General features: G+C 37.8%; 1 protein-coding gene across 6 annotated transcripts in view; it reads right to left on the bottom strand.

Annotated features, from left to right (window-relative positions):
• MKL2 (MKL1/myocardin like 2) overlaps positions 1 to 25,702 on the bottom strand; it is a 214,961-nt gene that overhangs the window by 119,741 nt on the left and 69,518 nt on the right. For 3 of the 6 annotated variants that reach the window (XM_018040528.1, XM_018040529.1, XM_018040534.1), the window contains exons 3-4: positions 15,537 to 15,753; positions 9,021 to 9,083 (exon numbers count right to left, since the gene is read on the bottom strand). In XM_018040528.1, the coding sequence (XP_017896017.1) occupies positions 9,021 to 9,083; positions 15,537 to 15,690 (217 nt within the window). In that variant the 5' untranslated portion in view covers positions 15,691 to 15,753. The remainder of the gene's footprint in view (positions 1 to 9,020; positions 9,084 to 15,536; positions 15,754 to 25,702) is intronic. The other 3 variants (XM_018040530.1, XM_018040531.1, XM_018040535.1) reach the window with 1 other exon arrangement.

Raw genomic sequence — 25,702 nt, 5'->3', positions numbered from 1 at the left:
AATGTAATAGTCTTTTTACTTTCCTGGTATTAAGTACTATCTTATTTATTTGGTTTCTACCTGTTGGAATCAACAGGTCACCTGGACAAAGCAAGAGTGACAACCAAGCCCAGCAGCTCTTCAGGGCAGCTGAACAAGGGCAGCACCCTGCCTTGTTTGTCTGGGTCTCTGGGGCCAGCTTTGACACGCAAGCCTCACTCCCTCCACCCACTACCAACTCCTCCCATCTGTTCTCTGTCTCCTAACCCCTCAGGCTTCCCAGTGACTGTGAGATAGCCACACGGGCCACAGATAGGCAGCAAGGGTGGCCCTGTGAACAGAGGTGGGAGCCTTCCGCCGCTGAGCCCCAGGGAAATGCAGGAAGGATGACTACAGGGAGCCAGACTACAGAGATTTTGATTAAACTGTGTCTGTGATTCCTAGACGATAGTCTGCTTTATTTCTATTTATACCATTTACCACCACGATGAAGTTCTTTATCAATATAAATTCTCCTTTAAAGTTCTGATTGTCAACAAAGGATGAGGATCGATGATGTGTTGTGAAGAGTCAACGTGAAGTTTGGCTAGCTCTAAGTAGAATCTCACTCATGTTTACATAACCATGAGCTATCAAATCACTCTGATATTACCCATTAAACAGCATATTGCCAAGCTGAATCAAATTAGAATACTGAGGCAAAGAGAATTTTTCTTAATTTCAATATTTTAAGGAGAAAATAATAAGTAATCAGTTCTTTATTAACAAAGAATGAATTCTGCCATCAATGAAAACATTTTTCCTTGAGGCTCCCAAATTCTAATGATTCTTTATTTTTTTTAATTGAGGTATAGTTCATTTATACTATTATAGTAGCTTTCATTTACACTATATAGTATAGTGATCCAAAATGTTTCCAGATGATACTCCATTTATAGTTTTCATAAAATATTGGCTATATTCCCTGTACTATACAATATATCCTTGTAGCTTATTTAGTTTACATGGTAGTACGTATTTCTTTCTCTCCTACCCTGATCTTGCCCCTTCTCACTGGTAACCACTGGCTTATTCTCTGTATCTATGAGCCTGTTTCTTTTCTGTTATATTTACTAGTTTTATTTTTTAGATTCCACATATAAGTGATAACATAAAAGTCTTTGTCTTTCTTGGTCTTATTTTGTTAAGCACAATACTCTCCAGATCCATCCATGTTTGTGAAAATGCAAATTTTCATTCTCTTTGTGGCTAAGTAGTATTTCACTACATATAATCACATCTTCTATATCCATTCATCTGTTGATGGACACTTACATAGGTTCTGTATCTTTGCTACTGTAAATAATGCTGCTATGAACACTGGTGTTCAGGTAAAAAGATGATTCTTGAACCAAATGAATAACTGTGTCACTGGCTCCTTGTTATCTAAGAAGCTCTAACATATATCTTTACGACAACCTTGTTAACCGACTGTTCATGCCAAGGGCGGAAGCTGGAAAGCTTCTTGTCATGAGAACCAACCAAAACTCAGTCTTAGTTTTTAACCAAAAATCTGGTTTCATTCATTCAGTGATCAAACAGCCAAGAGCACCCTGGTGTATCCAATAAGGCTGGAATGTTTGGGGGAATCCGAAAATAAAATGACACTGCAGCTGCAGTCTAATCAGAAAGCCAGGTTACCTGTATCCAAAGAGGAAACATGCTTCACAGGAAAAGCACCAGCCTTGAGTTAAAATCCCAATTCCCAACTTCTGTCTTCAGCTACTATGGAATAACAGAATTACTCTTAACCTCTCACTGTAAGAAACTAGGTAGCCCGACTGGACAAAATACACGAAACAACTGCTCTCCTACACGGAGAAGCAGGCAACACAGGACTGTATCCCCTAGGAGTAGGGAAACAAATGAGATGAGCCTTACAACTACCCTAGCTTTCTGTCTGGAGGCAATCTCTAGACTGAAACTCAAACAGACTTGCTGAACTGAGACAGAGATGAGAGCTTTGGGAGGCTAAGGCAGCCATAAGCTGCAGTGCAGAAAAGGAGGGGCCTATGCTGAGGTGGCGGCAAGAATACACAGAAGAACTGTACAAAAACTATCTTCACGACCAAGATAATCATGATGGTGTGATCACTCACCTAGAGCCAAAGATCCTGGAATGTGAAGTAAGTGGGCCTTAGAAAGCATCACTACAAACAAAACTAGTGGAGGTGATGGAATTCCAGCGAAGCTATTTCAAATTCTGAAAGATGATGCTGTGAAAGTGCTGTACTCCATATGCCAGCAAATTTGGAAAACTCAGCAGTGGCCACAGGACTGGAAAAGGTCAGTTTTCATTCCAATCCCAAAGAAAGGCAATGCCAAAGAATGCTCAAACTACTGCACAATTGCACTCATCTCACATGCTAGTAAAGTAATGCTCAAAATTCTCCAAGCCAGGCTTCAGCAATACGTGAACCATGAACTTCCAGATGTTCAAGCTGGTTTTAGAAAAGGCAGAGGAACCAGAGATCAAATTGCCAACATCTGCTGGATCATGGAAAAAGCAAGAGAGTTCCAGAAAAAACATCTATTTCTGCTTTATTGACTATGCCAAAGCATTTGACTGTCTGGATCACAATAAACTGTGGAAAATTCTGAAAGAGATGGGAATACCAGACCATCTGACCTGCCTCTTGAGAAACCTATATATAGGTCAGGAAGCAACAGTTAGAACTGGACATGGAACAACAGACTGGTTCCAAATAGGAAAAGGAGTATGTCAAGGCTGTATATTGTCACCCTGCTTATTTAACTTCTATGCAGAGTACACCATGAGAAACGCTGGTTTGGAAGAAGCACAAGGTGGAATCAAGACTGCCGGGAGAAATATCAACAACCTCAGATATGCAGAAGGCACCACCCTTATGGCAGAAAGTGAAGAGGAACTAAAAAGCCTCTTGATGAAAGTGAAAGAGGAGAGTGAAAAAGTTGGCTTAAAGCTCAACATTCAGAAAACGAAGATCATGGCATCCAGTCCCATCACTCCATGGGAAATAGATGGGGCAACGGTGGAAACAGTGTCAGAGTTTATTTTGGGGGGCTCCAAAATCACTGCAGATGGTGACTGCAGCCATGAAATTAAAAGACGCTTACTCCTTGGAAGAAAAGTTATGACTAACCTAGATAGCATATTCAAAAGTAGAGACATTACTTTGCCAACAAAGGTCCGTCTAGTCAAGCCTGTGGTTTTTCCAGTGGTCATGTATGGATGTGAGAGTTGGACTGTGAAGAAAGCTGAGCGCTGAAGAATCGATGCTTTTGAACTGTGGTGTTGGAGAAGACTCTTGAGAGTCCCTTGGACTGCAAGGAGATCCAACCAGTGTATTCACTGGAAGGACTGATGCTGAAGCTGAAACTCCAATACTTCGACGACCTGATGCAAAGAGCTGACTCATCTGAAAAGACCCTAATCCTGGGAAAGATTGAGGGAGGAGGAGAAGGGGATGGCAGAGGATGAGATGGTTGGATGGCATCACCGACTCAATGGACATGAGTTTGGGTAAACTCTGGGAGCTGGTAATACACACGGAGGCCTGGCATGCTGCAGTCCATGGGGTCGCAAAGAGTTGGACACAACTGAGTGACTGAACTGATCTCCAATAAAAAATTACAAGGCTACCTGCAAAGAGGCAAGAAAACACTTCTTGAACATGAGAAAAATTTATCAATATAAACAAACCCAGAAATGACAGAAAAAAGGAACTATTACCACTGACAACTATGTGCAAATATTTAAAGCAAATAGGGACTATAACAAAAACAGAAATGGACAATGCAAAAAGGAACCTCTAGAGATAAAAAAATAATAGCTAAGATAAACATTTTACTGGATAGCATTAACAACATGTTAGACCTGAGTTTCCATCAGAAACTCAGGGGAATAAAGAAGCACAACTAAAAAGATGATGCAAAAATAATAATGAAATGAAATAGTAAAAAAAAAAAAGAAAGAATAACTTAAAAAAAAACAGGCAAGAAGAGAGGAATAAAGAACAGAATGGACAAACATTACATACAACAAAATGATGGATTCAAACTCAATTGGGGTAGGTAGCCTCTAAGACAATCCTCAATGATGCCAGCCTTTTGATATTTACGGTCTTAAATAATCCTCTCCCCTTGAGCAATCTGCTTCTAATCAATATAACAGAATACTAGAGTGGATAGCCTTTCCCTTCTCCAGGGGATCTTCCCAACCCAGGGATCGAACCTAGGTCTCCCTCACTGCAAGCAGATTCTTTACCAGCTGAGCCACAAGGGAAGCCCAAGAATACTGTAGTGGGTAGCCTATCCCTTTTCCAGGGGATCTTCCAGATCTGGGAATCGAACCGGGGTCTCCTGCATTGCAGGCGGATTCTTCACCAACTGAGCTATCAGGGAAGCCCATCAATATACCAGGACAATGTTAAGGAAATGTTGCAAAAAATTATCATTTTTGTCTTGCTAGCATTATTCGTACTGACTTTGTTAAAATAAGCTGCCACGTTGGAGAGGCAAGGAACTGAAGGTGGCCTCCAGCCAACAAGGAACTGAGGCACTTAGTCCAACAGCCCTCAAGGTACTGAATCTTGCCAAGAACAACTTAACTAAGGTTAGAAGTGGATCATTCCCCAGTTGAACCTTCAGATGAAACAGAGCCTTGCCTGAAACCTGACTACAGGCTTGTGAAGCTGAGGTACCAAGTTAAGCTGTGCCTGAATTCCTGATTCAGAGAAACTGTTCAGATCATAAATGTGTCCTGGGTGAAGCTCTTAAGGTACGAAGCAGTTTGTCACACAGCAACAGGTAACTAATACATCAGACATACCAATAATTACATTAAATGTAAATAATCTAAACATCACAAATGAAAGACAGAGATTGTCAGGCTACATTTGAAAGAAAAGAAAGTCCAGCTCTATGCTGTCTATAGGGCTTCCCCAGTGGCTCAGAGGGTAAAGCAGCTGCCTGCAATGAGGGAGACCCGGGATCGATTCCTGGGTCGGGAAGATCCCCTGGAGAAGGAAATGGCAACCCACTCCAGTTCTCTTGCCTGGAGAATCCCATGGAGGGAGGAGCCTGGTAGGCTACAGTCCACGGGGTCGCAAAGGGTCAGACACGATTGAGCGACAAACTACTACTACTATGTTGTCTATTAGAAATGTACTTTAAACACAAAGGTACAGGTGGGTTGAAGGTAAAAGCTCAGAAAGCATATATCATGAAATAATAAACATAAGAACTACTTTAAATAGTTTCAGAGTAACGGGTGAAGAAAACAAAAACCAAAGTTACTCTCTAAAGCCACTAGACTCTGAAATTCAGAGTTTAGGACTAAGTTCTTGGATTTCTTTAAATTTCAAATTTTTCAGTGCTAATTTTATTTGATTTGAGTACATTTAAATCCATTTATTTAGAAAACCCTCCATATTAAAATATTTGGGTGTCCAAATAAAACCTTCAAATTTTTGAAAGTGTAAGCATTTGTTTGTGTTGACGGTGGAGAAAACATTCAGCAGTCAAGCAAGCAGCTTCATAGAGAAGCTGTGTCTCTATGCACAAACAAATTTACAACTAGAGATTTCACTACTTTATCAGCAAGTTATTTAACCAAATTCCCTTTCTTTGAGAAAGAGACTATTTCACAGAAATGAAAAGTGAGAGTGGAAAAATCTACCTTTTAAAAGCGTATTAGAAAAGCAATACTTTCTCCTAAGAACACTGGGTTATCTAGTTAAAATATCAATTTTAATTCTAAGCTTGAGAAAAAAGATAACATGACCATAAATATCTTTTTCACTATATATATTTTATACCTCAATCAAGAGCCAAAAAATTCTTAAGTACATTCAATAATTATTGATGATCAATTACTAAGCATCTTTCTATTTCATTCCACTTTACTAAGGAGATCTCTTAAACATCCTGGGTTTCTTTTTTACTAATTTTAAGAGGCTTGATTAAGGTCATATTATCAATTTACTTCCTGTGTTTCATTTTTTTTTCCATTTGAAAGTTGTTTAAAACATTTTACAATCCTACAACAGACTCAGATATCATTTCATAAGCAATTTTTGATTGTGCATTAAAGGATTAACTCACTGAAAAGAAACATGCACAGGAGGAAACCAACCACACAAAGTCCCCCAATAAACCCGATCCTTCATATGTGAAATGCTGTTCACCCCTGGAATTTCATACATGCCACTTAGACTTCAGACCGGGACAACCGTGAGGCTATAGCATTTAAGGTCAACTATAAACCAAACAAACCTAACTACCCGTTTCCTTAAGTTGTCCAGCCTTCAAATCTCTTGGGTTCTGCCCTTCTCATTTATGTTTACCACTATTTTTTTTTTTTAAAGAAATGCTTCATAATACACAATATATTAACAGAATTTGGATTAATTAAAAAACAATTTACAGATCTGTCCCCCCACCCTATGACCTTGAAGCATCATTTAAACAACTGCCATCACACCAAGAACATTCTACATCACTAGATCTGTTTCTGTTTTCATATATTTCAAAAGTCATTGTGAGACAAGTCATTACGTACATATTTTTAATACATACATTTGTTTTTTAAAAGATCATTTCTGAAATTAATTTTGCTGTTAAATAATTGGGCTCATAAATGAAAGAATTTTAATTTAGAGACATGATTATGACATAGATTTCCTGGAATCAAAACAAAAAAGAAAAAAATTTAAGAGACAACTCAGAGCAAGAACTCTCTTTAAACATAACAAATAACTGTTTTATTACTTCAAAATACCAAAAGTCTTCTGTACAGTACTTATCATATACAATCAGATGGCTTGAAAGAGTCTCAGCAATCATATCTACTATCTTAATCTCTTCAGAACAACTATGTAAGAAGAAGAAAAATCTATAAATCAGTCCTTGATGACAGAGGGTTTGTTTAGGAGTTTACCAAATGGAATGACCCTACTGGAATTCCTTCAAGCGGCCTGTGAAAATGTCAGAACGGAGTCTGTTTTGGAGGTCATAGTCCCTAGAGAGCTCTGAGTTTTGGCCTGTTTGTCTTTTCACATGCTTTAATATTTGAAAGTCATTCCTTGCAGACACTGACTGATGCCCAGGGAATGCTAGGATTGTGGGAACTGGCAGTACCAACAAGGGAGACAAACTTCATGGGAAATGCGTGCCTACTACATTCGCCTGCTTAGCTCCCACAACATAAGTGCTCTTCAATTGTTATGTAGGTACACAGCGAAACATTCAAAAACTGCATGTCATTTTGACATTTTTAAAAAGAAATATGTATGCAAATGGGGGCCAAAATTACTGGGACTATTGCAAGAAACAGTAAGGTATCAAACACCATGGTGGAACCCTGAAAAACTGTATTTCCCAAATATGAATTTAAATACTATATCCTTAAAATAAACACAATAATAATGAATAGTTATAAACTGCTAATTATATGACCATGTTGTTCTAAATACTTGACTTATATGAACTGATTCAACCCTCAGAGCAACCCCCGTAAGGTGGGTACTATATGGTCCTTATTTTACAGAGGAGGAAACTGAGGCAAAAAGTAGACAATTAATTCATCTCAGTTCACACGGCTAGTCACGGTGAACCAGACGGGATGGCTCCAGAGTTGGTGTCCTTACCCACTGTGCATGCTTCACCACTGCTTATTTCATGGTTTTTTACTTTAAGATCAAGCATGCAAGGCTGGGTGCCTATGGCATGTTCTCAGTACTTACCCTGTGTCATGTACATGGAGTGACCATCAGTGCTTTACTTCATTCAAGCCTCCAGTAGCTTGGGCTGTACACCTAACCTGACTCCTATTTACAGATGACAGACACACGCTTGTGTGCCCTCAGACCACATGTCTAGTGCCACAGAGCAGGCTTATCTCTGCACTCGCTCTTTAAAATTAGGTTCTTCTTCCTCCCAGTTATCTGAGAGAATCATCTCTAAATTAATTTCTTTAGCTGAGGGAACTACTTTGAAAGATGTATGAGTCTAACAATTTTATGAGAATTTCCTACTGAACTGCCAACACTGTACTAGAAGCCTAAGATCTAAGAATTATTTACAGTGGGAGACACAATAATCAGTCAATAAATATTTTCTAATAATAAAAAGTAAACCCATTTCTACTCTTGAAATACTAATTTCTTTTAATATTTTGGGAAAGCTGAGCATTCTGATATGGCAAACTTTTCTCTTATATAGTATATGATGGCTGCTCTAATCGATACATTTCTAAACTGCTGTGTCAGGAACAAGGATTGTCAAAGAATGTCTCCTATTTTGTAGCAATAAATCTCAATTCTTCAGAGTACTGAAAAATTCTAACATTTGTCAGTTTTTAAACTTAACTTATAAGAACCAAAGGCAAAAACGCTGTGATCAGACTTTACTAAACACAGAGGTCATAGATCAAAAATTTAAGTTAGTGAAACAGATACCCAACGATTAGCATTTTCTTAATAAAAACAACAACATAAGCAACCAGAAAAGGAAATGAATGATTTGGGTTTAATATAAAGTTAAAATATTGTCTTTTAATTGAGTCTGATCCTGTTATAAAAATGTTCACACATACCTGCCAACCCTTGAAAACCATGAATAGAACGACACTGCATATTCCACATTAGATGTAATCTTTTTAGGATAACACAAATTGAGCCAATTTCTCTTTCCTTTTAAACATGGGGGAAGGGGAGCCTGACTAACTGAATGAGCTGGCATGTATGTTTAATAATACATCTATGAGGAACGTATTAAAGACAGTGACATTACTAATTCGTATCTATGGAAAATTCCATTGGTTAACGGAGATGGAAGTTATCTTCCATTCTTTCTGTTTCTGCTGCCCAATGAACAGCACAAGGCAAAAGTGATAGATGAGATATAAGAACACACGATGCAACGAGGAAGGGCAGCCAGAGAAGACACATGGGCTGAAAGCTGCCATATGAGTATTACAATTACAACGGGCATAACCGCAACACAGAGAGCTCGAGACTTACCCATGCTCACAGACTGAGTCAGCAGAGGAGGCTGGAGTCCTGACTCCCAAAAGACTATACTTCCTGTTAATAACAGTGAGGGCAGCAGGTGAGGGCAGCCAGCAGTATGGATTAATGTAAAGGAGTTAGATAAACACTGGGTAGGATACTTGCTAATTAGTCTGGGTGATTATTAACTATAAACCAAAGAGAAAATTACAGTTCATTTGTTACTCCAACGTATTTGCCCTTTTGCTTTCTTTCACAATAATACTTCATTACTGATGCCTTAAAATAAAATATAATAACAAAGAAAAAAATCATAGGTCACTTTTTTCTAGTATACTCTGTATATTTATCAGGTTATGGTAGAGAGCAGGCATCCCTTACCTACCCTTTCTCTACCTTTGTAGCTAGAGGAGGTCCCTATGGTTGGGTTAGGGTCAGACCTAAGTGAGAAGAACCCTGATTTAATTTCAACAAAGTCTCTCGGCCCAGCAAAATGTCTGATTATAAACTATTCAATTCCAAGTAGCCTTGAAAGGCCTAAGTAGATAGGGAATTATAACTGAGTAACATTTATTAACTAATCATTCATATTACATACGTTCTTTTTAAAAATTGCATTCTGAGGGACAGGAGAGAGACTGTTTCTCAATAAACTGATTCAGTTTATTCACTGCTCCAGTGACTAATATACATCATATGGTGGACTCTAGTTTTACAAAAAATTATCAAACCTATATAAGAAAAAAATGTACTTACATGACTCTAGAAAAGTCTTGTAAAAATCTTACATAAATGTGGTTTAAGATAATGATGTCTCATACTGGATTAAACTGCTAATTACTATTATGTTCTAAAGCTTACTTATAATAAATGTTAACTGTTGACATTTCAAAGGAATTTTTGCAAGAGGACACAATTTTTAAGACTGGAAGAATAACTCAAAATGAGGCTTCAAGGGCACTGTAACTGGGGCCTGTGGTCTTATTGATGTGTTTCTGAAACTGTAGTAAGCCTCAGGCATCCCCTCAGTGATAATGATAACTAAAGCACTCCTAAGTTAGTGTTCTGACACTGCCGCTACAAACGGAGGCTGTGAGCTCAAGTCCAGCCTCCACCCTCCCTCGATGTATGCTTTGTCTGGGTGTGTCCAGCAATGCACTGAAGCGAACGAAACTCTCAGTAACAGCAAAACCATCCAAATAAGAAATCCACAGTACAAAAAGGAAGGTGGACAGGGTTACAGGTGCTTATTTACACTGTGAAACAAAACATGCCATTTAATAGGAGACTTTATAAAGACCATTGTGAAAGAGAGGACCTCACCCTTAAGCTACTTACACGGCTTCCTTTTCATTTTGAAGGCTCCAAGAAATCGTCACAAACAAAAAGAATGAGAGCTGCCACAATTAATCAAGAATTTCATTTGCAGCTGCCCAGAAGTTTGTAGCTAACTTTAAAACCTTTAATTGTGTTTAGTTTACATCCTAAAGACTAATTTTAAAAATATAATAAAAACTAAGGAAAATTACAGTTACAGAGTACATATTTCTCTTAGTCCAAGTACTCCTCAGTAACTCTTGAGAGTCGATAGAGAAATCTATCTAAATGTATCAGAATGTTTATCAATATCCTTGAGAATTATTTCAAATATTGAAGAACCTAAATATGTTAATTATAAAGTCAATGACAAAACAATTTTACATAAAATTATTCATTTCTATTACCTCTAGTTATAGAAAGGGAAAGCAAGAATCCTACAGTTTCACGTCTTGGCTACTCAGCATCCAATTATTTAGTTCCCAGTTGTGACACTATGAGAATTTCATGTCTCACTGTTTGCTCCAGAGAAAAATAGAACTATCTTCTCTTTCATCAACCTTTACTAGTCCATATCAGCTGGTGCATAGTCTACAAAACAGGGTTTTACACAAGACAAATCCTGAGCACCTTTGTGCTCTTCCAAACACCTAGACTGACAGTAAAGTCTAAAGGTTAATGAGGTGTGGGGAATTGTTTTCAAAGTAAAACCCATAGAAAAGATCAGCTGTGAACATATACAACTTATTTTTTATGGTATAAAGCACGCAATTTCCTTTGGCTGGGCTCCATGCAAAGTTCAGACTGTTTGCCTCTGTATTAATACCTGTATTGAATCCAATGTAAAGAGCCACCTTGAATTCCTTGCATGTAAGAAACTTTGGAATAAATTATTTTCTCTCTAATAACAAAATTAATAAAAATTAATTTCTCTCTGGAACAGAACAAGCAAAGTCTAAAACTGTTCGGTGTGACCCATTTAACAGATGGAAAATCTTTAAAAAAAGTTTTCAAGATGGGCCCACAAGCTCAAAGACCTAGTAAGTGCAGTAACCAATGATACCAAAGTTTAAAGTAAGAATAACAAATAAGTCACTCTTCTCTATGAAGGCCTAAAACACAGGACTATTTAGTAGTACATACAGTTTCAAAAAGCCTGCTAATACAGAAAGGGAAAGGTGGCAGATACTCATTTTCCCAGTACGTGATACTGACAGGTGGCCTGTGGGATGTCTACAGTCATGTTAACATGATGAGATCTTCAGAGACGTGCAAAGTCCTAAAATCAGGAACTCTTTATGAGGGGGGAATCTATGTCAACTTATTGGTTTACTCTGTGATAATGCTGGTAGTGAGCTAAAAGCTTAAGTTCACCAACCAGCACACTTATCAGTCTTAAATGACCTCATGAATGAAAAGCTTCTTCCTCATGGTCTCAGCTAAGTGTGGGCACAGACAAAGAGCTGTAGCTCTTTCAGGTATGTTGTTTCCATCTATTCTGCCTTTCCCTGCTTTTATAAGTGAAATTCACCTTAGAGCACCTAAGGCTTTCTTTTATAAACAATAAAAGAACTAACTTTCCCTCTGACTGAAAACCCTCTTTTTCTCAGTGTTAACCATCTAAAGGAATGTTAACATGGAAACGTGAAAATGGATCTATTATGTATATATTATGTCAAAACAGAGCTCAATTTGCAGACTCTGAGAGACAGGGGAGTCTGGCATGCTGCAGTTCATGGGGTCGCAAGAAGTTAGACATGACTTAGCAATTGAACAACATGCATTGTTTTAGTAAAGGTACATTATTTAGTAAAAATATATCTACTTTCCTTTATGGAAGACTGTCCTGTTGGGAAGAGTTAATTGCCTAAACGCTACACTTACTGCTGAAATGTCATTAACTTGAGATATTTTGCCCACATTCAAGGGTAAAGGAAAGCCCTAGCTTACCTTTACTAAACATCTTTCATATTTACCCCAGCAGTGGGAATATTCTGTCACTCCACTACCACTGCCAATGTCAGTTTTAATCAAAAATAAGGGACGATCCTAGACTTATTACTGTACTTCGGTATCAACTTCATTTTCCTTATAAAGTTTATTTACAAACTATTTAGTGATACAATCTGTCTACATACCAATCCCAAACTGAAATATCTTCATTTCCTCTCCAAAACAAAGTAATTCTAATATGCAAAATTCAAAAGCTTAGCAAACAACAATAAAACATAATCACACACACAAAAAATCTATATTTGATTATTTCAAAATATCTAAACGTACTTTGCTATGTATGCTAAAGTCGCTTGAGTTGTCTCCGACTCTTTGCAACCCTATGGACTGTAGCCTGCCACGCTCCTCTGTCCGTGGGATTCTCCAGACAAAAATACTGGAGTGGGTTGCCATGCCCTCCTCCAGGGATCTTCCCAACCCAGGGATAGAAGCCACATCTCCTGTGTCTCCTGCATTGGCAGGGCTCTACCACCAGTGCCACCTGGGAAGCCCAATATAGTACCTCCTATTAATTAATTTTGAGGCTAACATCTACATTTTGTACTTGATATGATTTAAAGATGGCATTAAGAAGACCTAAAAAGATGAAGAATAAACACTAAAAAATCACCAAAGTAAGAAAGGTATGGTTTTTCCATCTATAGGTTGTTTAATGTGGATCTACTCTTCACATTCCCATATCCAAAACCTGTACTTTTGACAGCTGTACAACAATTCATTTACGTCTTGGAAGGTATATGCAAATTAGGCTAACATCTCATAAGCTTGAAATTAGAGTATAATATGCCTGAATATAAGGTAAGATTTTTAACTTTCTGAAGTCACATATTAAGAGGAGACTGTCTATATTTGAGTCCTTACACAGTGTATAATGAGATGCTCTTTAATTTACTTAATCTTGAACAAAAAAGCACTTGAGGAAAATGCATTAGCTTAAAAATCAACTTCCTTAGAAGCTAGTTTTAGTCTGTTTATAGAAACGTTTTAATAGAATCAGGGGAAAAAAGGAAGAACAGAACCAACACATTATTTCCAGATAACCTTAAAATGAAGTGTTGGCTGTTGTTACAAAGAAAGAAGATTTTCAGACGCTGCTTTTAAAAAGGTAGTCAAATACCATTCTCTCAGAAAGGACACAAGTAAGAGCAATTAATTCTGGAGAAGTAACTGGGTAGCTGAGGGACAAGACCAGGAGAGTAACTGACTTTTCACTGTGTAGTCATTGGTATCCCCTACATTTTAAACCAGTTACATGTATTACCTACTCAGAAAAAAAAAAAAAAAAAAAAAGATGATTAAATTCTATAACAGAAATTACAGGCTCATAAAATGTTATGATCAGCTGCAAATCAAACACTGAGTGATTATAAATACAGCACTGCAGGACACATGAAAAACAGCCCCACTGTTCTGTGAATGGTACTTGCGGTTTAGACATAAAACCTTCACTGTCAGATTTGCATGAATCTAAAAACCGGTGTAACTCAAACGAGAGAGACACAAACGAAGATGCACCCTGGATTTCAGTGCTGCACGAATGATGCAGGGGGGTTCCTGCTGATGATGATCACACCACACAAACACACAGAGTTTAGGCAAGATGATTTTATGAAATACGAGTGTGGATAAAGCAAATCCTCTATATTATTGCCCTGCTTCATAATATGTGGTGTTAATTATATACATGTAACTAAATTAATGAATTCAAATTTCTACCATTTCATCTCCCTCACTCTAAAACTTTATAAGGGGAAAACCAGCTCATATCTGGGGCTTACCTTATGTTCAGGCATAAATATTCAAGAGAACACTCTTGCAAGGGAATACAGCAAGCTGCATCAAGTAAGATTCCCACAAAGCAAAAACTTTCCCCTTACACCTCCCTCCTCTGCTACATATGACTATTTTCTTGAGCAACTGTATATTATTGAAATTTTATACAAGTTCAATTCATTTTGGGTTTTTTTGAGGGAAATAATTTGAATATGATACTGGTCTAAGTATACTGTGTAAATGTGGTCAATTTAGTCATGTTTCAGTAAATGTGGTTATATTCTACCCTACTGTCTAAGACAAAGCTAGGCTCCTAAATGATTGAAGGTTCTAAAGCAATTACCACCTAACCAAGGCCTCCAGACAGCTTTGACAGGCCTGAGCAAGACGGTGCTTTATACCAACTGCACAGACAAGGGTTGTGCCCAATACACATCAGATATCTTGTTGGAAGGGAGAATAAGGACACTCCACCCAAAATCAGGTACTGAAGAGCTGAGAATAGCAGTGTCTTAAACCCATTTTCCTGAATAAGAAAAGGCCATTATTTGAAAAGGATCAGGAAACACCTAGAACCCAGAAAGAGATAACAAGATACATACAGAAGTGCTCCACAGGGCAAGTTTTATTTCTTCTGGCTTTTAATTAAAATACACATTTGAGAATGAAAGATTCATGAGAACTATGGAAGTGTGGCAAATTCAGTTGAAATTCTTAATTCTGCCCTTTGATATATACGCTTAGTGAGTTTGTAAATTTTAACACTTTGTTAGTTTTTATGTTTTAAGTATTATAAAGCAGATGTATCTCATCTATCTCTCTTCATTTTTGTTAAAAACTGACAGTACTGTGCCTTCTGGAGACTTCAGAAAGTCTTTGATTAATCAAGAGAATTTTCGGAACAGGTAACAAAGAACAGAAACTATTCATTTTGTATACAAGTATGAGCCAGCTGAAGACTGAGAATACAGCCATATCCTATCCTCGTTAATATAAAAAATACTCAAGAAATTCTTGTTTTCTTAGTGATCACTGAGAGCGCAAATGCTGGCAATTCTACAGTTAAGGTGCAGCACACTGGAGACAGGGAACATGGCAGGAGAATCTAGTCTAGTCCAGTCTATCTCCCTGGAGTCAGCACAGAAAGCTGCTTTCCAATGCTACGCTAGCCTGAGACCTTCTGCTTGTGCTAAAGTGGCTGAACCTAAAACTTATTTCCAAAGATAATGTTACTACTAGAGATGCTGGGGAAATGATGAAAGAACTGAATGGCACGTGAAACCCTGGCTGTTACTCAAAACCAGCCAGCACCCCTCTGAGGTTCTCTCCTCAGGAATAGGCTGCTCAGTGGAACTGACCAACAAATTACTACCAGAGGGTACATTGGCTCACAAAAAGGCAAGCTCCCAGGCACACTGAACTCACCATTCTTCCTTTCGTTAAGAGGAGGCAGGTGCTGACTGGACTGCAAGGAGAGTTCCTGGAATTCGTGGGCAACGGCTTCACTTTGAGGACTTGGAGCGAGATGGGCTAAAGGTCCCAGCTCATCCTCGGTGTCCAGTGCCCCTGTGTGATCCATTGTGTCCCTGCCACTGGCAGCAGCTGGTATGAGACGCCTCTTAAATGTGGTCTGCTGGAGAGACTGACAAAATAAAGAACGTGTGAATAGATGGTACATTTCTTTTTCTGATTTGCACAAAAGTATTAAAATGGGAACCCTGAGTTCTCACTGTTTCACTGCTGTGTGGCAACTGCCATTCCTTTTCCTCTCTTTGGATTCAGGTTCCGTGTCCAACATACAGGAATAATATACCTCCCATTTTAAAACACGTTTACCTATGTAAATAAATACAGAAAGGTATTTTGCATACTTTTTATCTATGCATCAAAGGTAGTTACAGCTATTGGTGTTAATACTTAAGTCCACATTCCCAGCAACCAGCAATGTTTCAGATAAAGACTCCTCCATCAGCCTAGGTCTCAGAGTGAGAACAGAGAACACAACTCTCAGCCAACCCACAAGAGACATACAGTTCACAGCAAAGAGACAAAACTTTAAGTCAGTGAGATTTGGGATTATTTACTATCACAGCATAACCTGGCTCATTCTGACTCATACAGAAACTCGGGAACAGAAGTACTGAAGCCACAATTAAAACCCTAAATATGTTACACTGGCTTAGGGGCTGGGCAGCAGGCAAAAAGAAAACTGCAGAGAAAGCTGAAAGCTAAAAGGATGATGGTCCGTATCAAGTGATGGCAAAGCATCTGATAGGCTGCCTGCTTAGTAGCATCCTGAATCAGTGTGTTCATCCACTCTCCTATTGATGGACATCTGAGTTAATTCCAGTTTTTGACTCTTACAAATTAAAATGCAATCAATGTTCTTATATGTATAGATGCTTTCACTTCTCTTCGATAAATAGCAGTGAAAGGCTAGATTGTATGGCAGCTGCATATATAAATTTTAAAGAAACTAACAAACTATTTCTCAAAATAGCTGTGCCACTGTGCATTCCTACCAGCAGTGAGGAAAATTCTAGTTGGTCTAAATCCTTGCCAACACTTGATTATGGCCAGTTTTAAAATTTTTAGTTTTTTTTAATTGGTGTGTAGTGGTATCTTGTTTTAATTTGCATTTCCTTAATGATGTTGAGCATATTTCAATGTGCTTATTTGTCATCTGTATATCTTCTTCAGGTTAGTATCTGAACAAATCTTCAGCTAATTTTTAAATAGATGGTTTTATTTTCTTATTATTGTTTCAAGAACTCTTTACATATTCTGGACTAAAGTTCTTTATCAAACATGTGACTTGTAAACATAGGCACACTTTGTTTTATTGTGCTTTACTTGATTCCACTTTGCAGATACTACATTAAAAAAAAAAAATCTTGAAAGTTTATGACAACCCTGCATCAGGCAAGTCTATTGACGCCATTTTTCCAACAGCATTTGCTCACTCTGTGGTGCTGGTAATTCTTGAAACATTTCAAACTTCTTTATCATTAAATTTGTTATGGTGGTCTATGGTCAGTGATCTTCAATATCACTGCTGAAACTATTCGGGGTGCCACATAAGATGGTCACCTTCACTGATAAATGTTACACATTCTGATGGCTTTAGCAATGGCCATTGCCCGTCTCTCTCTCTCTCTCTGGGCCTCCCTATTCCCCAGTATACAGCAATACTGAAATGAGGCTCATTAGTCTAATTTCAATACGCTGATAGGTTTATCACAGTTTCCTTTCAAGGAGCAAGCGTTTCATGGCTGCAGTCACCATCCTCAGTGATTCTGGAACCCAAGAAATTAAAATCTGTCACTGTTTCCACTTTTCACCGTCTATTTGCCATGAAGCGATGGGACTAGATGCCAAGATCTTAGTTTTTTGAATGCTGAATTCTAAGCCAGTTTTTCACTCTCCTTTCACCTTCATCAAGAGGCTCTTTAGTTCCTCTTCACTTTCTGCCATTAGAGTGGTGTCATCTGCATATCTGAGGTTATTGATATTTCTCCCAGCAATCTTGATTACTGCTTGTGCTTCATCCAGCCTGGTATTTTGCACTGATGTACTCTGTACTGAAGTTCAATAAGCAGGATGACAATATTCAGCCTTGACATACTCCTTTTCCAATTTTGAGCCAGTCTGTTGCTCCATGTAAGGTTCTAACTGTTCCCTCTTGACCTGCATACAGGTTTCTCAGGAGCAGATCTTTTTTTGGAATTCCTTTTCTATGGGAAAATCCAACGAATGTTGGCAATTTGATCTCTGATTCCTCTGCCTTTTCTAACTTCAGTTTGTACACCTGGAAGTTTTGGGTTCACACACTGCTAAAGCCTAGCTTGAAGGATTTTAAGCATTACCTTGCTAGCAAGTGAAATGAGCACAAATCTACGGCAGTTTCAACAGTCTTTGGCATTGCTCTTCTTTTAGATTGGAATGAAAACTGACCTTTTCCAGTCCTATGGAAAATACTTATTACTAAAATATCCTACTAGCAATTGCCATCTGTTCTTCCCCAGAAGTATACTGGACACCTTCCGACGTGTGGGGACCATCTTCTGATATTATCTTTTTGTCTTTTCGTGCTGTTCATGGGGTTCTCCAAGCAAGAATATTGGAGTGGGTTGCCATTTCCTCCTACAGTGGACCATACTTTGCCAGAACTCTTCATCGTGACTCATCCATCTTGGGTGGCTCTGCATGGCATGGCTCAAAGCTTCATTGAGTTATGCAAGCCCCTTCGCCACAACAAGGCTGTGATCCATGAAGGTGTTCTTGAAAGAAAACCTATGACAAAGCCTAGACAGTGTATTAAAAAGCAGAGATATTGCTTTGCTGACAAAGATCCGTACAGTCAAAGTTATGGTTTTTCCAGTAGTCATATACGGGTGTGACAGCTGGATTATAAAGAATGCTGAACACTGAAGAATTGATCCTTTTGAACTGTGGTGCTGGAGAAGACTCTTGAGAGTCCCTTAGACAGCAAGGGGATCAAACCAGTCCATCCTAAAGGAAATCAATCCTGAATATTCATTGGAAGGACTGATGCTGAAGCTCCAATACTCTGGCCACCTGAGGTGAAGAGGTGACTCACTGGCAAAGACCCTGATGCTGGGAAAGATTGAGGGCAGGAAGAGAAGGGGACAACAGAGGATGAGATGTTGTATGGCATCATTGACTTGATGGACATGAGTCTGAGCAAACTCCAGGAAACAGTAAAAGACAAGGAAGGCTGGTGTACTGAAGTCCGTGGGGTGGCAGAGTCAGACATGACTTAAGAGACTGAACAACAACAACAAAAATTTTTATTACGATATATCAACTGTCTTTTCACTCATAATGCTATTACACATGTAATGAACTACAGTATGGTGTAAAGTTATATATACACTGGGAAACCCAAATTTGTGTGACTTGCTTTACTGTGGTATTTGCTTTACCACAGTGGTCTGGAACTAAACCTGCAATATTGTTGAGTTATGCCTGTATTCTCCCCTGGTCTATGGCTTATCTTTTTGTGTTCTTAACAGTGCTTTGTAGAGAACAGATGTTTTTAACTTTATGAAGCCAAATTTATCAATTTTTTCTTTTATGTATCACATAAAAATCTTTGATTAACCCAAGATCACAAAGATGATCTCCGATGTTTTCTTCTAGATGTTTCAGGGTTTAAGATTTTACATTTAAGTCCATGATCCACTTTGAGTTAACTTTTATATCTGCTACGATATATGAATTACAACTTTTTGTTTCTGGGATAAGGTATCTTTTTGTTCCAGCACCATTTGTTGAAAAGGTTATCTTTTCTCCACTGAACTGTCTCTGCACCTCTGTTGCAAGCCAACTGACCATGGACATGCAGATCCACCTCTTGACACACTGTATATTAAAAGAGTTCCCCAAAAGGAGAGACCCATAGAGGAGGAGGTTCTAAATTCTGTGTATAAACTGCCCACTTCTCTGGCTGACGCCTAAATTATGCACATGCAGGACAAACTCCTAACTCCTTTTATTAAAGCAAAAAGGAAAGAGCTGAGATTTTACCTGCTGCTCACCATTGGAAAGATAAGAGTTTGCGAAAGTGAGTTTAGCCAAGTTAACAGCCTACTAAAATAAAATAATACTGTAAGAGGGAACCTTATTCTAGAGAATCCAGAGTCTCCACAACTGTCCATCCAGAATTCCATACCCAACAAAAATACCCTTTAATAATGAAAGCAAAATCGTCACCAGGAGACACACACTACAAGAAATGCTAAAAGAATTTCTTCAGGCTGAAGGGAAGTAATACCACATAGAAACTTGGATCTTAGCAATGAAAAGCATCAGAGGTGGTAAACAGGTAGATAAATATACTAGTTTTTTCCTCTTGATTTCCTTAATATTACCTTTCTAAGTAAAAATTATAACACTGTGTTATTGGGTTTATAAAGTATGTAGATGTAACATATATGACAATTATAGTATAAAAGATGGGGGAGGGATAATCACATTACTGCAGTTTTATATTTCCATATACATTATAAGGAAGTTGTATGATTTTAATTTGAAACAGACTGAGAAGTTAAGGTTGTATATTATAATTTATAAAAAATTTAAAAACCCAGTTTTAGCCAATGGGAATATAAAAAGCCAACAGGAATATTAAAAAAGGAATTTACATAATACTCACTTAATTTAAGAAAGAACAGAGAAACAAGAAAGAGATGGGACAAACAAAAGCAAACAGTAAAACAGCAGGCCTAAATTCAGCTTTCTCGATAATGATATTAAATATAAATGAACTAATAAACAATGACTAAGAGCAAGATTGACAAAATGGACTTTTCAAAGTCTAAAAATGTAGAAATGTCACTTTTAAATATGAAAACAAATATAGGGTGCAAGTATATAGACAGAAAAAGACAGGTCATACAACAAAATGCCCAGAACGGCTGGAATAACTACATTCACGTCAATTAAAGCAGATCTCAAAAGGATGTGTTAGGGGGGTTCAGGATGGAGAACACATGTATACCCACGGCTGATTCATATAAATGTATGGCAAAACCCAGTACAATTTTGTAAAGTAATTAGCCTCCAATTAAAATAAATAAAAATATATAAAGAAAGTTTTTAAAAAAGGATGTGCTGCAGCAGCAGCAGGTAGGTGAATTTGCATATAAAATGACTTATTTTGCTATGAAATAATAAAATGACTCAGAATTTTTCCAAATTATGAATTTTCATTCCAAATTATTTATATAAAATAAGATCTATTAATAGCAAATTAATTCTAAGACACAAGTACCATAATGCCCTTTTAATGGCAAGATGTACAAACTCTGAACATTAGCACTAATGATTTGGAAAATTCTTTAAACATTAAGTTTTAAAATATTTCCATGCACTATTATCTGCTCCTCATATTAAACTTTTTTTTTCAAACTTATTATATCTTAACATTATGCTCACCTTAAACTCCCACACATTCCTCCAAATTAAGAAAATTATAAGTTAAAATCTTAACAAAATGTAGCAAAAGAAAAAGTGTTCAAAAATTTTAACTTAATATTCCCAAACATTTTTGATGGAGTACATACTCTTTCTATTCTGAAATTCTACTACCAAATTTGCAGGATGTCATCTAATGTCTACTTAAACGGTTGATAATTTTCATTTGAAAGTGAAATCCTATATCATAAATAAAGAAATATTCTCTGTCCAACAGTATCTAATTGAGATGTGAAAGAAACGGCATTAGAATGAATTCTTTCATTGGGTTATAATCTATTAATTGTTATGAAAGTAAAGCAATCATTCCACTTTAATAAGACAAACTGTGATAAAATAATAATCTGTCTAGAACTGACAGAATGAATGAGCATAGAGTTTATATCTGACATATCCTAACACATAACTTTATTCCAAAATGAAACTAATTCAACATTTATCCAATAACAGGTCAAAGCACATACAATACTAGGAAGATCAAGCTGGGATATGGCTTCTGCTCTCAAAAGCCAAACCTCTTCATACTACACCAGAGACAGAGAAAATAATACAGGAAAAAAAAAAAGAGGCATCACTCTCATATGTTCATCTATCGATTCACTCAAATCTTTTTTTCTCAATGGAGTCAAAGTAACACCAATAATGATCTTATTCAGTTCAGTCGCTCCGTCGTGCCCAACTCTTTGCGACCCCATGAATTGCAGCACGCCAGGCCTCCCTGTCCATCACCAACTCCCGGAGTTCACTCAGACTCACGTCCATTGAGTCAGTGATGCCATCCAGCCATCTCATCCTCTGTCGTCCCTTTCTTCTCCTGACCCCAATCCCTCCCAGCATCAGAGTCTTTTCCAATGAGTCAACTCTTCGCATGAGGTGGCCAAAGTACTGGAGTTTCAGCTTTAGCATCATTTCTTCCAAAGAAATCCCAGGGCTGATCTCCTTCAGAATGGACTGGTTGGATCTCCTTGCAGTCCAAGGAACTCTCAAGAGTCTTCTCCAACACCACAGTTCAAAAGCATCAATTCTTCAGCGCTCAGCCTTCCTCACAGTCCAACTCTCACATCCATACATGACCACTAAGGTCCTTGACTAGACGGACCTTAGTCGCCAAAGTAATGTCTCTGCTTTTTAATATGCTATCTAGGTTGGTCATAACTTTTCTTCCAAGGAGTAAGCGTCTTTTAATTTCATGGCTGCAGTCACCATCTGCAGTGATTTTGGAGCCCAGAAAAATAAAGTCTGACACTGTTTCCACTGTTTCCCCATCTATTTCCCATGAAGTGATGGGACCGGATGCCATAAAGATGCTGGGCTAAGGTAATTCCCAAATCAGTGCTAACATAAGTTTTGAATCAAGCGAAGTCCAAAGTCAAATATCTCTTCATTGTACCTTATTGCTCATAATGACTAATTCAAATGAAAGATTATAAGTAGTATATAATCACTGCTATATAAAAGAAATGCGAAATAATAAAGGGTTCAAAGAATATCAAACTTCAGAAGTTTAATATATAATCAGCCAAATGCCTACAGGTAGAATATCCAAATACATTCAACAACAAAAAAATGCTTTATCAACAGCAAACTGTTGTCTCTGCCCTTTAAGTTCAGTCGCTCAGTCGTGTCCGACTCTTTGCGACCCCATGAATCGCAGCACGCCAGGCCTCCCTGTCCATCACCGTCTCCCGGAGTTCACTCAGACTCATGTCCATCGAGTCCGTGATGCCATCCAGCCATCTCATCCTCGGCTGTCCCCTCTCCTCCTGCCCCCAATCCCTCCCAGCATCAGAGTCTTTTTAATGAGTCAAAGCAGCCCCAAGTTACAAACATTAGGGAAACATCTGGCTAATAGACAGCAAAAATAAATTTCTAAACTCAAATAGGATAAAACTTGGATCAAGAAGTTCAAAGACAAAGTTGACCAGAAAGTAATCTCTGCATTAGAAGAGTATTTAGTATGGGGTCTTATGATCAAACAAATTGAAATTTTCATATCAAATGACTTCTGAGAAACACAATTTTGAGTCATTGTACTGGTTAAGTTAGCGGTAGTAACCCTGGGTTATTTTATGCTATCAATTTTTCCTTGAAAGCTCCTGGTGGCAATCTGCTAAACATGCAATGTTAAGAGCTCAAGATTTATCTACAAATATAAGAACATATATATATACAGTTGCCGTCAACTGTATCTGTGAAGATGTTTTCTAAATATTATGCTGCTGTTTCTATACTGTTAAATTCCTTAACGTTAAACGTTAAATTCCTTAATGTTATCAAGAATTTAGGATCAAGTCTGTTTACATTTCTGTATAAGTAACATTCACCTTTCAGTTTTATAACCGAGGAAAAAAAGAACCACAAAAAAGAACATTTTATCCCATCTGTCCATAGTCACTTTTAGCAATTAGGATGAAACCAAAAAATCAGAGTTCTAAAAGCACATTTTTCAATACAAATATTACTTCACTACATATTGTTTTCATTAACTCTTAGCATGAAAAGTATTTCCCTTATTTTTTCTAATTTAATTCCTGTTTTGATCACTAGACTGCATTTATATTTTTAGACTATACAAGTTTGCAGAATAACAACATTTTAGCTGAAAGGTATCTTAGAATCTGTCTAGTATAAGTGCTTTTCAATCTTCTTCACAATATGATAATCATTTGAGTAACTTAAAATTCCTAATAGGTAGGATAAAGGAGAGGGTCTCTAGAGATTTTATACAACTGCTTGAATAGAGTGATTCTAATGTGTAGCCAGTGCTGACAATCACTGATCTAGTGGAACTCCCTAATTTTAAAGACAGGATAAATCGTTTGCCCAATGAGTGAGACGAGAGGTCAGAAGCAAATTATTATAGCATGCGTAAAAAACAGTAGAATATAAGTAGGTACAAAGTGCTGTGGAAACCAAAAGAATTAAATGTCTAACTGTATTTGGGTAAGTCAGGAAAGTCTCCCAGGGTGAATAGGACTTTGCAGACACAGAAGTTTTTTTCTCACTAGTAAGAGTGCAATGGCATGAACAGCTATCACCTAATATCAAAACGTCCAACAGGGCCAGTACAGAAAAATCAAAACATGGAGAAGCAAAGACAGGGCTGGTGCAGCAAATTAAAGCACAACTGTCAAGAAACGTGGATTCTGAGAAACAGTAATATGATCAGATGTGTATTTTAGAAAGATCATTCTGGCAGAAGTATGCTACCGATAAAAATCTCACTGAATAACCAATGTTGGCAAGGATGTAGAGATCCCTTGTTCACTGTTGGTGAGAGTGTAAACTGATGCAGCCATTATGGAAGACAGCATGGAGGCTCCTCAGAAAACTAAAATCAGAGCTACCATATGATCCAACAATTCCACTACTGGGTATATATCTGAAGAAAATTAAAACACTTATTTGAAAAGATACATATACACCAATGTTCACAGCGACACTATTTACAATAGCCAAGGCATGGAAGCAGCCTAAGGATCAATCAACAGACAAGTGGATAAAAATGCAGTATATGTATAGAATGGAATATTACTCAGCCACAAAATAGAATGGAAAATGTCGTTTGCAACAACATGGATGGACCTAGAGAGTGTTACACTTGGTGAAGTAACTCAGACAAAGAGATAAAAATTGTATGTTACCACTTATACACGTAATCTGAAAAATAAAACAAACAAACGAATACAAGAAAACTGAAATAGATTCACAGGTACAGGTTAGAAGTGGGGCAAGGGGCAAGACAGGGGTAAGGGATTAAAACAGACAAACTACTACTACTACATGTAAATAAATAAGCTACAAGGATATATTGTGCAGCACAGGCAATACTGCCAATATCTGATAATTACTATAAATGAAGTATGGGCTTCATTTGTAGTTTAGATGGCAAAGAATCTGCCAGCAGTGCAGGATCGGCCCGGGTTCAATCCCTGGGTGGGGAAGAGCCCCTGGGCAAAGGAATGGCAACCCACTCCAGTATTCTTGCCTAGAGAATTCTACAGACAGACCATGGGGTTGCAAAAAGTCAGACACGACTGAGCAACTAACACATATAAATTAAGTATAATCTATAAATATTTTGAATCACAATGTTTGTTGTACATCTAAAACTAATACTGTAAATCAACTATACCTCAATAAAAAAGCAAATAAATATGATTACTGATTAGTTCAAGATGTTAAGAAAAAAAAAATCTCAAGCTGAAAGACTGATGATGGACTAGGTTAAGACAGTGGAAATAAAGAAAGGGGAATAAATTTAAAGAATACTTCAGAGACAAAATTTCAAGGCTGCATAATGAGCTCATATGAAAAGTGAGGGAGAATAAAGAACTGAGGGCGGCTGATTTGGAGAGCTGGAAAAGCTGGCAGGCAGGAATGAGTGTTCACCGTGAGAAATCGCAGGCCCCCTCCGAGGGCACTTTGGGAAAAGGGTGTGGCTGAAGAAAGGGCTATTTGACTTGAAGTAAATCACTTAACCGGTGATCTACCTAGTGACTTCCCTGGTAGCTGAGCCGGTAAAAATGTCTGCCTACAATGCGGGAGACCCGGGTTCGATCCCCTGGAGAAGGAAGTGGCAACCCACTCCA

Source organism: Capra hircus, chromosome 25 (assembly GCF_001704415.2).
Source record: "Capra hircus breed San Clemente chromosome 25, ASM170441v1, whole genome shotgun sequence".
In the NCBI taxonomy this organism is placed as follows: Eukaryota; Metazoa; Chordata; class Mammalia; order Artiodactyla; family Bovidae; genus Capra; species Capra hircus.
The sequence above is the reverse complement of the archived record's forward strand: the minus strand, read 5'-3'. Positions and strand labels throughout refer to the sequence as shown.